The sequence below is a fragment of the Anser anser genome, assembly GCF_964211835.1.
Source record: "Anser anser genome assembly, chromosome: 7".
Taxonomy (NCBI): domain Eukaryota; kingdom Metazoa; phylum Chordata; class Aves; order Anseriformes; family Anatidae; genus Anser; species Anser anser.
In genome coordinates this window covers 22,449,093-22,462,777 of record NC_139727.1, presented here as the reverse complement: position 1 = coordinate 22,462,777, position 13,685 = coordinate 22,449,093, and the positions used below count along the sequence as shown (strand labels likewise).

General features: G+C 39.1%; 2 protein-coding genes across 7 annotated transcripts in view; one reads left to right on the top strand and one right to left on the bottom strand.

Annotated features, from left to right (window-relative positions):
- The window catches only part of FRMPD2 (FERM and PDZ domain containing 2), a 78,150-nt gene extending 72,717 nt beyond the window's left edge, over window positions 1-5,433 (top strand). For 3 of the 5 annotated variants that reach the window (XM_083843365.1, XM_083843366.1, XM_083843364.1), the window contains 4 exons: window positions 383-717; window positions 1,986-2,201; window positions 2,489-2,551; window positions 3,407-5,433. In XM_083843365.1, the coding sequence (XP_083699491.1) occupies window positions 383-717; window positions 1,986-2,201; window positions 2,489-2,551; window positions 3,407-3,478 (686 nt within the window). In that variant the 3' untranslated portion in view covers window positions 3,479-5,433. The remainder of the gene's footprint in view (window positions 1-382; window positions 718-1,985; window positions 2,202-2,488; window positions 2,552-3,406) is intronic. The other 2 variants (XR_014586558.1, XR_014586559.1) reach the window with 2 other exon arrangements.
- The window catches only part of MAPK8 (mitogen-activated protein kinase 8), a 250,390-nt gene that overhangs the window by 125,556 nt on the left and 111,149 nt on the right, over window positions 1-13,685 (bottom strand). The window contains exon 4 of one of the 2 annotated variants that reach the window (XM_083843392.1): window positions 12,253-12,409. The gene's annotated coding sequence lies outside the window, so the exon portion shown is untranslated. Of the gene's footprint in view, window positions 1-12,252; window positions 12,953-13,685 lie in introns of those variants that run through there. The other variant, XM_083843393.1, reaches the window with a different exon arrangement.

Here is a 13,685-nt window from a genome sequence, read left to right as displayed (position 1 = left end):
CAGTTACTTCTCTATATTAAAGTACAGATTCTTAAAATTTTCTTGTTTTATAACCAGCAACAATGTTCCCATGCCATACGCTCATAGCAGTGTTGAATATGCTATTTTGAATTACTGCCAATAATTCTATGGTAATTAGAAGGACTGTCAGACTGTTATGCAAGTATCTTAAGAGAAATAAAGCTGCAGTTAACCACACAATTTATCTCCAGGAATTACTATTAGGAGTGATTAATATTAGTGCCGCCAGCCAAATGTGTTCTGAAAACCAGAGGCATACTTCACCGCTAGGGGCTGAGGTTCCCCATCTCCTAGATGCTAGGTATGGTACAGCTCCATTTCAGATCTACAGCTGAAATAGCAACTTTCTGTTTCTGTCCAGATGATAAGACACGAGTTCCTCTGGGAGAAAACAACGGCTACATTAATGCAAGTTATATTAGAATGAAAGTTGGAGAAGAGGAACATTTCTATATTATAACCCAAGAGCCTTTGCCTTCCACCATGGCGGATTTCTGGCAGATGGTTTGGGAGAGTGAGTCAGATGTGATTGCCATGATGATGAAAGAAACGGAGCTAGGAAAAGTGAAATGTCATCGATACTGGCCTGAACCTCCACATGACTCCATAGACTTGGCTAACTTCCATCTCAGGCTAGACAGTTACCAGATTCTGGAATACTTCAGAGTTAGAATAATAGAAATGATCAACAAGCAGGTAAGTTGAGTCTAGTTAATACTTTCATATACAAAGAAATTGATTAGTTATCTCACATGATTTAATAGTGGTATTATTGTTTGTTTCTTCTGTAACATCTACTCAGTACAGTTTTAGGAATGTAAAAGTCTGAGTAACAGGAAGGAAATTAAGGTAAATGAAATACTGCTTCTTTGCTTATTGCACAAGCAATGGATCCAATATTAAAAACACTTGGGTGAGAAAGTCCAAGAGTTCGTCCTTTAATAACTACAGAGTTGCTGTGTTCAGTATTTTGCAGAATTGCTTACAGTTCTTATCAAATCAGATCAGTAAGGGCTGCCTGGGTGGGTTCATATTCTGTAACAGTGGATGGAAGGAATGATTTATAGAAGGTGGCTTTCATCCTAATATTTAAAAGGAATGATAACTTTTTTCATTTGTGAAAAGACATGAACACACATGAAACTAAAAAACGAACAACTCATTTTTGAAGAACAAATACAGAACCCAATTGTAAGGACATGGAAACTGGGACAAGTCCACCAGTCTCACCTCCATATGAAACAAAACATTGCAGAAATTTCTGTGGGACAGACTGATTAATGGAATCATTTATACAGTCTTACTTGTGCCAGCCTAACTTAGTATCTATTTTCCTAACAAGGCAGCTGTTTATATTAAGAAAACACAATTCACCTTATGTCACTGAGTATAAAACATCGTAATTTGATATGGGTCTATCCAAAAGATGATAGGAAGATTGGCTGTTATATGAGATTGGGTTGCTATCTTGTTTCAATGAACATGTTATTTTTGCAACATTTGTCCTGGACCAGTATCAAATTAATACAGAATCATAGATTTACTTCAGCAGAAATCCAGGCACGCATTCAAATTCTTCTAAAGGCAAAAATCTAGGTAGGCCTTTTCTATTCAGTTTAACATAGTCAATAGGAATCCACTGCCATGCGAACTGGGACTTTGGAAGGCTTCAGTCCTTACAGTTCCTGGATTCTTTTATACTGAAGATCTTCAGTTACCTAAAAAATCATACTTGCTGAAGAGTTATTGGCTGGACTCAGGTCTTTACAATGGAAGTCTTTACCAGTATAATACAATACTATATTTTTTTTTTCATTTAACTTTTTTGACATAATAAACAATAGGGAACAAAATTGTTATTTGTATTCATTTACTTTAATTGTATTTATTTGCCTTTTTCTTGAATTTATATAGCTATATTACTAAGCTTCCAGTCAATAAGCATTTCTGGCTTTCTCTTCCAGACAGAAGAAAAGCGAATTATAAGGCATTTGCAGTTTACCACTTGGCCAGACCATAGTACTCCCAAACTGGCTGAACAGCTTGTAAAATTTATTTGCTACATGAGAAAAGCTCACAGGACAGGACCTATTGTTGCTCACTGTAGTACTGGGATTGGAAGAAGTGGAGTTTTGCTATGTGTTGAAATTCTGCTGAGCTATATAGAAAAAGATCTATGTGTAAGTATCAAACAGATCATTGTTAAATATTACAGTAAATATAAATATTACTGATATAGATGTCAACAACATATGTAGGTATCTTACTACATATGTTACTCCTGGTAGAAATTAATCCTAACAAAATGGAATAAATGCTGCTTTTGTTATTTCATAAAACAGAGATAATAACTAAAAATATACCACTTGTAGAAGAACTGAGCCCCAGCTTTCCCAACAGAACACATTCAAGTCTTTTTTCATAACTTGAACATCAATAAAATAAAAATTGTTTTCTCTTCTGATAGTTCAACATTAAGCACGTAGTGAGAGATTTGAGAGAGCAGCGTTTTGGCATGATCCAAACTAAGGTAAGTTCTCAATATTCTAACTAGGCTGTGATCTCAAAAAGCTTCCATTTGTGGTACATATCCTCATGCTTTGATAAATCTCTAGGTCAAAGCTGAATTTTAGCCCTCTCATGAGGAAAACGACAGCTTTGCATACAAATGCTGTGTATATTTAAATACAGAAGATCTGTCCCTTACTGGCTAACTGAAATTAAGAGGAAAAAAAAAAAAAAGAAAAAAAAAAAAGGAAAATAACCTCTACGTGTAGCTTGCAGGCACTTGAAATTCACTTCAGAGCACCAATATAGTACAGATACATTTCTTCTTTGGGCAAAAAGAAAAGTGGAGCTCACCAGTGAAATGGGTGAGACTCTACCCTGCAAAACTGCAGCCTTCAGTTGAATTCTTGCAATCGCTGAGCTCTCATTGTCCTTCTACTGCTGAGCTAAACCTATCCCCGAAGTGTGTTCACACAGGAAAAGACAAAATAAGGTTAACACAACTTAGAGCAAACAGAAAGTGGGAAGAAAAGTAAGACAAGACTAGGATAAATTCTTCTTGTAGGCAAGTATTAAAGCACATGCTTCAGGAAAATGACTGAGCACATGATTAAAATTAAGCAAGTAGATAACAGCCATTGACCTCAGTGAGATTTAAGCACATGCATAAAGGTACTGCACTGAATCAAAAAGAACTCCTGAACTTTTATGAGTAATGGAACAAAAAGATTGAGGATGCTCTTTAATGCCTGAATTTCTGTATCCCTGTTACAAAGATGCTGGTGTTAAAAACAGCATGACAGCCAGTCCATCTTTTTTAGTCTAGAATTTTTGTTATATTTAATTGGATGTTTCACACTGGTGTCTCTGTATGCAGGATCAGTATCTATTCTGTTATGAATTTGTTCTGGAAGTCCTTCAGAAACTTCAAGCAATGGATTCCTGTTGACTGCAACATGTCTCTTCCCTGTTGTTATCCCCCTTGGACTCCAGGGGCCACTCAGCAATTGCTTTAAAGGAACGTCAAGCCAGCACAGACAAGTGTTATACAACATGCTCTGTCAGATTGCTCTGATTTCTAAGAAATTTAAAAACCTTGCTTAACATCCCCTTGGTAAGTCATTTAAATCTCTGCGTACAGTGTAGAGAAACAGCAAGCCACAAGTGCAACACTGCTGTTAAATTGTCATGGACACTTTGTGTGTTCTATTGAATAATATATTAATTATTAGGAAAATATTTTTGTACTGTGACAGGGGGGTAGCAGCCTTTGTAAGTAGCTTTACTATTCAGAGGCCAAGTAAAGAGATCTAAGACTCTGCTGGTGTTGCTGGAAGATTAGTTGTCCCTTACATACAGTTGTGCACTCTTGGCTTCTGGACAGCAAATCAGTATTTTTTGTAATCATGTTTTTGTGTGGAAGGACTCAATTCGGTTACCTGTGGTTGCTTGAACAATGTGGAACCATTTCCAGGCATCACTCCAGCACAGGAATTTATACCACCATCACTGGACATCTTAAATCAAGAAACTGACAGAAAAATAGGATGCCTTTAACCCTTAGCTATTTGTCTTCAAAGCAACAAGAGAGTTCTAATAACTGGACGGGATATTAATATTTTCCAGCAATATGAGCAGCTGTAGATAAGGTCAGTATTCTTCTATTCCACGTCCATGTAAAAAGGAATGCAATACAAAACCAAATGAAATGACTGTGTGTGTCTTGTGGCACACATACATTTCATCTTCCATTGAACCTTTCCATTGATTGACTATCTTGTAATTCTCACCTAGGAACTGATCAAAACTATGGGAAGTCCCATTGGTTTCTTTAAATTAGAGTAAATAACTCTCTGTACAGATTATCACTCTTGTAAAAAGTGTTTTTGCTAGTGTGAGTTTGAATTTGAGCAGAAATCTACGGTTCATGTTTGTAAGATTGTAGCTGTTTTCTATGTGAGTACTTCTAATTCCTTTATCTAGAAGGTGGTGTATATGGAAGCAGAATTTTTAGATGTGCATTGGGAGAGTAATTTTAAAACACAGGAAATTATAACTGCACTTATTTAACTGAATTGTACATATTTTAAAACTTCCCTGATTTCAGGAGATATTAAGAAGCATTTGATTATAAAATTGCAGTAGAAACAAGACAATAAAATAGCTGTTTATTTTCATTATGGATGAGAGATTTATGTTCAGAAAGAATGAGGAATTAAACAAATTAAAAGTATGGCTTTTGGAAGAAGCCATTGTAACATAATTATAATAAAGGCCCAGAGCCATGTTTTGCTTTCTGCCCTCATATAGTCTGTTGGAAGTGAGGAAAAGATATAAATGGGATTTACGATGTAAGCCAGACGCGAATTTCAAACATACTGATGGAGATCCAGAGTAACTTTAAATCAATGGAATAAACCTGGACCTATATCCGTATAAATATAAGCAGAATTTAATGTTTTGTCTTAAATTAGCTGAATTTGAGCCTTCTAAGAAGCATTACTCTCCATGCGTTCTGAATACACTATAATTATATTACATATAGAGGATTATTTGCACAATTTTCTCCAGCATCTTCAGCCAAATTTTTATTCATAATGTTATTACCTCCATTTGCTATTTGGCCTTTCATTTTGGTTTTGATTACTGTACATGTACTTCTATGCAAGATGACACTGCACACAAATGCACAATTCACTTTTTGTACCACAGCAACTTTGAAAAGCTTCTCAGTAAAAATGTTTCTGTAATTCTTGCAAAGGTGTCTTTTCTGTACTACAGAATTCTTGATTTAGAAGACAGTCTTTATGGCACTATTTGTTACTCCACATTTGTGCATCATCTTTGCAGCTGTTTGACAGAAGTGTTTCCTGTTTTACAGGGATATTAAAAAGATTTCTGAAAACACTAAATTGCATTTCAATTTCTTTTTATGAAAAAGGCATTTCGATACTAACTGCTAAACAGTAGTTATGGGAATAATAATCCTTTAGTAATGAGGGCTTGTTCTTAAACTTCCTGTAAAGGCAGGTTTTGTCATGATGGTACCTTTTGTACATAACCCTAAAGTGGGTACTACCAACTTCTGAGGTATTCTGCCATATTCCATGTTCTTATCCTGTAGGAATATAATAATTCAGTGCCTTTAAACTGATACCATTGTAATGACTCCTCTAATGACATCCTCACTCGGTCTGAACTTTATTTCGGATGAGGCATACAACTTTACACAGACCTAGTCTGCTAATGCTGCTAGCAGAGTGACTCAAAGCAGAACTGCCCTTTGCTTTGTCATCTGTTATATAACAAAGAAACTTTCATCCATAGAAAATCTCAGAGCCTCTCAGACCAACTTTGAGCAGAGCTAGATAGATGCAATTCACCACATGCTGTGTGACAGGCCCTCCATCTGTCACGGTCCTGGTGTGATCCCATAGAGAGTGTCTCTCAAGCCAGAGCCTGAAAACATTTTAAGGCAACTGCAGGCTTGCAAGGGGTGATTAGTTCTGCACATCTGAAGCTAGAGGCCAGTCACCTCAGTACTAGTACCACTCATGAGCTCAACTGACAGTCTAGACAGCAGATGAATTTTGATGAGAGAAGGACTGAAACGACATTCACAAATTCTTCCTATGTATAGACTATGTTTAGAGACATTTGGGAGAACTTGCTTTTTTTTTTTTTTTTCTTTTTTTCTTTTTTCAAACAGCTATCATATCTAGAGATGTTCATAACTAGAGAAATTCTTTATCTACGCACAGTAACATTTATCACAGAATCACAGAATTTTTTGGGGTGAAAGGGACCTTAAAGACCCGAAGCCCTGTCCAACCTGACCTTGAACACCTTCAGGGATGGGGCATCCACAACATCTCTGGGCAGCCCGTGCCAGTGCCTCACCACCCTCATAGTAGAGGATTTCTTCTGAGATCAGGACTCAGTGATACACACTCATATGCAACAAAAGAAACCATTCCTTAACGATCAGAAACAATACTGCTCTGGCCCATTTCTGATTTGATATTATTTAGCATAGAAATTGATCTGACTGGAACTTGCATACATCCTAACAACTTTTCTCTAACTGTCTTTGGGGTTGGAGTTTATGTCCTTACTGAACAACATCTGTGATGGCAAAAGATACAGGAAACGCAAATATCACTAGTACTGCAAAATAAGAACTAGGAAATACTGCCATCTATGGGCACACCATTATTGTGACAACATTAACTGCAATCAGTCGCTTGTGCCGTTGGAGCAGAGCTACTACTATATTACATAGTATGTATTCTGCTGCTGGTCCTACAGGTCCTAAAATAACGATAACGAAATACTCAGCCTCAGGGAAGTGCAGATACGTGTCTACAATTCTGACAGGATCTGTGCAAATCTAGACCAAAGCCTAAATTATGAATAAACCTGCTCTTCACCTTAAAGCAGGGGTGCTTTCGGAATGAAGCACTTTCTTCATTTACTGAAAATTATGAGTAACGGGAAATACTACTGGAGTTCTATAAGAACTGTGAATTATGTGAATTATGAAATATTCTCAGCAGCTGAATCTAATTGGGTTGGGGTTTACCTAGTATGAGATAACCCCTGTAAACTTGTTTCTTTTGTTAAGTATATTGCAAACTCATCTGCAGAATGAGGACTGGAGGTAATGTCATGTATCTCAGTGCAATGATCCTGGCCATTGTGCACTGAGGAATGTGATCTATGTACCAGTTAACCTGTGCTGTGCTGCATGTACAGCTTAATCTCAGGTCTGTGTTGTGCTGTGAATATTCCTTGGCTGTATGATAAACTTAGCCAGCTAATTGTAACAGAGAGCCTGGAGGCAGCCCCCATTTGCTATCAGTAATTATGCCACCTGCGTGTCCTTGCCTTTATCTAACAGTGCAGCAAGAAGTTCTCTTGTGAATGTCCTTTCTGTTTGGCAGTAGAAATGGAATTGTTTTCCTGTAAGAAAATCCTGTAATAGTTCAAATGACCCAAGTGGGGTAACTCTTCCATAGACCAGGTCTGCACAGCATGCTGTGCCCTGATCAGCACATAGATGCCTGTTCAATGCTGCAGAACTTGGGGTTCCCACCATCTGAACAGATGTAAGATTATCTTGACTATTCTCTCTCCTGTTATAGTGTTAGGTCTGGCATATAGCATTTTAAATGATCCTTTTCAGGGTCTGAGTGCCTTTCTTACTGGAATTATAATGGAACAGCACCTCCTGCTAAAAAACACTTAGTTACTTCTGATTGGTGTTTCTGACAGTTGTTAAATCACAAAGCTGGGATCAACATAAAGATTGCCTGCATCAGCATCAAGATTGCTTGCAAAGATGACTGACTATTATTGTAATACTACAAAGAATAGATGCCAGCTGAGATCTCTATACTGAAAAGAGACCTGGCTCTTGCAGCTTAAGCAGATTACAGCTGAGTCCACCATTAGACCAATCTTTAAATGTACAGTAGCATGTGTGATGGAAAGGGACAGCACTTTCAAAGGAATGTATAACAGTAAAGTATGATTTGCACATAATTTTGTACTGATGTAACTCTGTAGGTTTAGAAATAAGATTGTGAAGTCTGATCAGTGTTCTGTAGTGCCATATAGGTATCATTGGCCTTACTTTGGTCACTTACTTAATGCACACCAGTAATAATAGAACCTCATACTTTATTCAGGCTTCTTTGGACCCAAAAGCATAGAACGAATACCAGAGAATCATAGAACCACAAAACCACAGAATAGTTGAGGTAGAAGGACCTCCAGAGAGCATCCAGTATAAACTTCCCAGCTCAAAGCAGTGTTATCTAGAGCTCAGGAAAGTAATCCAATTGGGCTTTGAGTATCTCCAAGGATGGAGACTCCATGACCTGTCTTGGCAATCTGTTCTGGTTTTTGACAACCCTTAGAGTAAAAAGGTTTTTCTTTATGTTTAAGTGGAATTGCCTGTATTTTAAGTAGCGCCCTTGCATCTTGTCCTGTCACTGGATACCACCACCAAGAGTCTGGTTTCATCTTTTTACTCCCTCCCATACCAAGAACTTGGTACATATTGATAAAGCCCCCCTGAGCCTTCTCTTCTCCAGGCTAATATCAGCCACAGGTCTCTCAGCTTCTCCTTTTATGACAGATATTCCGATTTCTTAATCATCTCAGTGGCCTTAATAGGCCAATACTGACTCAGAGAGGATGAGATTCCATACAACCACTGCATCTCTACTGAAATCATGAGTGCCATGCTTTGGTGCCTATCAGCAAGAGAGGGTTACTGTTTTAACATCTCTTATGCGCTAATCAAGGCCTCAGAAGCTAAGATTGGAGTTTAAGAGGAGATGCAGAGACTGGAGTACCTCTTAGATATCAGTTTTCAGTTGTCAGTGACTGGCTCTACTTTCCAGCTCATCTTGACTCTTTGGTGTCTTTTCTTTGTAGCAGAGCTCTGTAGGTAGCTCCCTCCAGCAGGAAGTAGAATTCATTCAGAATTCATTGCCCCTTCTGCACAGCACCAGATACATATGCATGCCTGGGGGACAGTGAGCTTTTTGAGACCCTACTCTGAATTTTACAGCTATTTAGCTTGCTCATTAAACCATTTAAAAACAAAAAACAAAACCCAGCTAAAATGCCCTAGAGCAGCACACCCCCAACCAGGCGGCTGTCACAATGGGGACTATACAGCAGCTGTCCAGCACCCCAGCTCATTACACAACCTAGCAATTAACCAAAGTTGCCTACGCTCCCTCCCCTCCCTGCATTTGTTCTCTTGAGAGATGACAATTCCTTCTCCTCCTTCCTGTTCAGCCCCCTTGGAAAGGGGCCCTTGTGACTGTAAGCTTTCCTTTCCCAACACACTGCTGCAAAAAAGCTCTTAACTATTGCCCTCACCACTTCCTTCATGGTTGAAGTAGATTTAGCCCAGGCAAAGCACCAGCTGCAATACCCCTTGGTCAATTCAGTGCACCTAACAATAGTTCCCAAGGCAGAAATGACGTGCTGTGAGCTTGCTTAATGCCAGCATCCTTGGATGCGTGACAAAGACACTATGGAAAATAATGAACATTAGGGAAATGTAGCTATAGCAACACTAGTAGCCATAAAGCAAATCCCCACCATGAGTGCTGGGAAATTGCTGTTATTGTATACATAATGGTGCTGATAAAGCAGGAACTTGGGCTATGGCATCAGGAGAGATGCCTGGCCTGCAGCATGCCACAACTAGCATTACACACAAAAGCATACCTATAGCAGGCAGAAACTTAGACTACACACTCTTGGAAATGCTGGGTGAAACAGCAGATCCAAAATTGATTATTTGCAATGAAATCCCAAACTTCACTCAGCTGGCTCCAGGTTTTACTGTAAGTTTAGTGCCAGGTCATCAAAGGAACCATCTATAGATAACAGTCACCATGATCAGGAGGTTGCCATTGCTTCAGAGGCAAGAACTGAACCTTGGTCTGTCACTAAACATTACTGCCCCCAGCTCGCTCACTTTCTCCACTGAAACCAGGCAAAACTTGTATTTGTGTACTCACCAGAAACATAGGCAGTGCTTTCTGACTTTTGCTGGTATCCTAAGCTGAAATAATTGAGTTACTCCTGAGGAATTTTGACTTTCAGGAGATAAAATAAAAAGCTTTTTTGTTAACTCGGAATAGCACTACACATATTGCTCCAGACCTTCTGGGTTCCTCTCTTTACCATGTTTATAATTCATGGTAAGACAAGTTCCTTAACAGTATCATGCCTCATTTTCATTGTCTAAAGTTTTTCCATCTTAGAGGATGTACATGAATCGTGGGCAATGCTTGCAAAATGTCAAGGAAGTATTCTGGGAAAAGTTGATACAAAGCACAAAATATTCTTCATGCTTATAAATATTCTTCAGTTACTGCACATTCCCCTTCATTACTCTATGTGAGTTAGGGTTTATGTAGCAAACATCTGTCTGTTATAAGGAAATTTGTGATACTTTGTTAAAGGAAATAGGTATTTGACATGACTGAATTATTTCTGTTGCATGTACCTGTCCCCTGGAAAGAGTAGGATTCTGCTAATGTATCATTTGAACAGCAAGTGGGAACAAAGTGGTTATTTCACAGCTAGAAAGTCCATTAGTATCACCTAACTTGAGCCACTTACCACAGACTGAGCACCATTCATTTCACTTGACAGCAATTTTAGATCTAAATTTTAGAACTAAAACTGTTCCTATAATCAAAATCCAGGCAAAGTCTGGGTTGCCAGCAGCAGTGGGATGACCACACCTCTCAGCTCAGTACAAATGCTCAACGCCTTCACAGCAACATTGCTCTAGGCAACAGCAGTTCTCTCCAGAGCAGTCCATGCCAGCTCCTGCTGAGATATTCATCTCATGGACACTTTGCCACCTACTCCTCATCTCATCAATATTCACTTAGATCCCTGGCTAAAAGTGTGGGTGGCTGCTGTGTTATGTTCTTCTGCCATAATTTGTCAGTATCTCAAAAGGCCAGGTTAAATTTTCTGAGGACTCCTCCTGGGGACTTACATAATACCGGTTTGAGCTCTATCAAAGCATCTGCTGAAACTAAATTACCTCCCTGGAGTACTGAGAAGGACACAGAATAAGCCTGGAGCACCACCACCACCAAGTAAATGTGTTAAAAAGTATCCATTGAACAAAACTTTCCACCCTTCCCTTTTGTCAACAGTTCTCTCTTAGTTGTTTGGTTAACAGGGCAATATGTTCACACACCTGCCACCACCACTGTCCCATTACCATTTCTGATAGTGCACTTTGGCTTCTCTTTTGCTGTAAAGTCCTTGAGAGATCCAAAGTGCAGCTGTGCAATCTCCAGGTGGTCCAGATCGCACTGATGAAAGGCCTGTTGCCTAGCTGCAGTGATTACAGCCTTGGGCAGGAAAGACAAACTTTTAGCAAGGCTTCTGCTCTCCATAGCTTCTGTCTGAGGTCCTTAAGTGGACTTAACAGGTTATCACTGTTTCTTAATAGTACCATGAACACCTCGATATCAGCAAAACTCCCATTTCCTCCACTGTTGGTCAGAAAAACTAAAATAATGGGCTTACCCAATGCTAAACTCTAAAGACACTATATTGTTACATTAAAAGCTTAAGGCCTGTCCAAGTAGCTTTAAGCTCATGCTGTGTGCTCACTATGCCCATGCCTAACACCCGTTACCTAAACTAGCTCGCAGGAAAGGCCCCATCTGTGTGTAGGTGTGTGTTTGTGCGAACACAAAGCTAGGGCTAGCAGAATACTAGGAGAAAGGATGCTGACAATGATCTGTCAGAAGGGAAAATCACCCTGTGAGGATGTGCGTGATGGGCCCACTGGAGTGAATTAGGTCACCTAGCGCTGTCATAAACAATAGGGCCATAGCTCATACAATGGATGGCAAACAGCCTCCCTTAGGAGGTCCTCATACAATTGGCTCTGCTAATAAGGTTACCAGCAGTGATATTACATTTCATTGCATCACTGCAGAAATGAGCTGGCATGGGAAGGGAGGCAGAGATCTGAGCTGAAGGCAGGCAACCTAAAGCCTTAGAGTGAAAATCTTTCCCCCAAGTAGCTAAGAGGAGATCTGCTTTGGACTTGATGGATTTCACCATGAAAAACTGCTTTGTCCTCTAGCCTAACTCTTTTTTACTGAAGGATGAAATGGTAAATAGGCTCAGCAATAGGCTGTGATTGTTCAAACTTACCAGTGACTTTAAGGCCCCAGTTCAGGATTCTTTCAGCGGGCTTGAGTTTCAGGAAGAACTCTGTATGCACATGCTGAATTATCAGTAGGATCTGGATCTGTAGCATAGCCTTCACAGTTTTTGCTTCTGAAAACTTTGACCATCATTTTACAAAACCCTAAAAAGGGATGAAGGAGAAAAGGAGATATTGATTAATAACAGTTCACACTCTTTTCCCTTTATCACAAACCTCATGAAACCCTTGGCAAATGCAGGCAATCCTTTGACTTTCAGTCTTTCAATAAATGTACTGTTTTGACATTTAAAAAACACTGGAAGAAAATTTTGTCTTTGTTGGTTATTACATGGTTCATCTTGTGAAACTGCAAGAATGCTGTACACAACTAGATCCAAAAAGTGCACTTGCGAAAAATAAGAGAGCAAAAGCAATATTTTTTATCTTTCTGAGGTTAGAAAGATCTGGAAAAAATGGGAAGATTTACTCACATGCATCTACATACAGATCCAATAGGATAACTCATCCAAACTTTAGTCAACATATCTCTACTTTCCTTATAAGACTTAGCCTGAATTTAACATTGTCTTCACTACCCCTGCCATCACTCCCTTCAGGAGTTTCAAGCTCTTGGATATCTAAATTACACAGTGTTCTGTATGCATCATTGCAGCATTATGTTTTGATTTTGTACTCTTCTGATTCTGCACATAAAATCATAATTTTTTTTTAATAAATTGCAATTTCTCATGGCCTATCAGTTCTTTGTGGAAATATTTTTAAAGCTAGCTTATAAATTACTTGAGAGAGAGGGACACTGCACATTTCTTTTGAAAAATCCATTTTTGGTATTAATAAACTTTTTTGTACTAAAAACAATACTTCATCAAAACCTGTAAAAAAATTCTGCCCTTGATTTTTTTCACTGGAAAACTGAAAAACCAAAGTTTCAAAGTTTCATCTCCTTTAAGTTAGATATATATATATATATATTATTTTTTTTTCCTCATAGCTTCAGTCCTGGGAGAATTCCCATCTTGCAAAAAGCTCACAGTGTAGAGAGGGTTGGTGGCAGATGGAAGCTAAAGGCCTGTAATCCTTCCAGTTCCCACCAGATGTCACCAGGCTCTCAAGGATCTCTGGAGCTGGGGCACTAGAAGCCTCCTGCCTAAGTGCCAGGGTTTTTCTCTGTCAAAGAGAGCGGAGCGAAGCGGCTAACCTAAGGAGCTGAGGACAGAGCCGTTCTTTGTGTCAGTGGATGAAACACTGCCGAATCGATACAGAGCCAAAGCTGCTATGATCTCACTGCTGCCGGGTAGTTTAATCCAAATGGAGTCAATCTCCTTCCACCTCCTGCTAGGGAACGAACGCTACCTTTTCAGTTCTTCTCTCCTCTACCTGAAGCACCTGGCAGAGCAGGCAGGGGTACAATAACGCG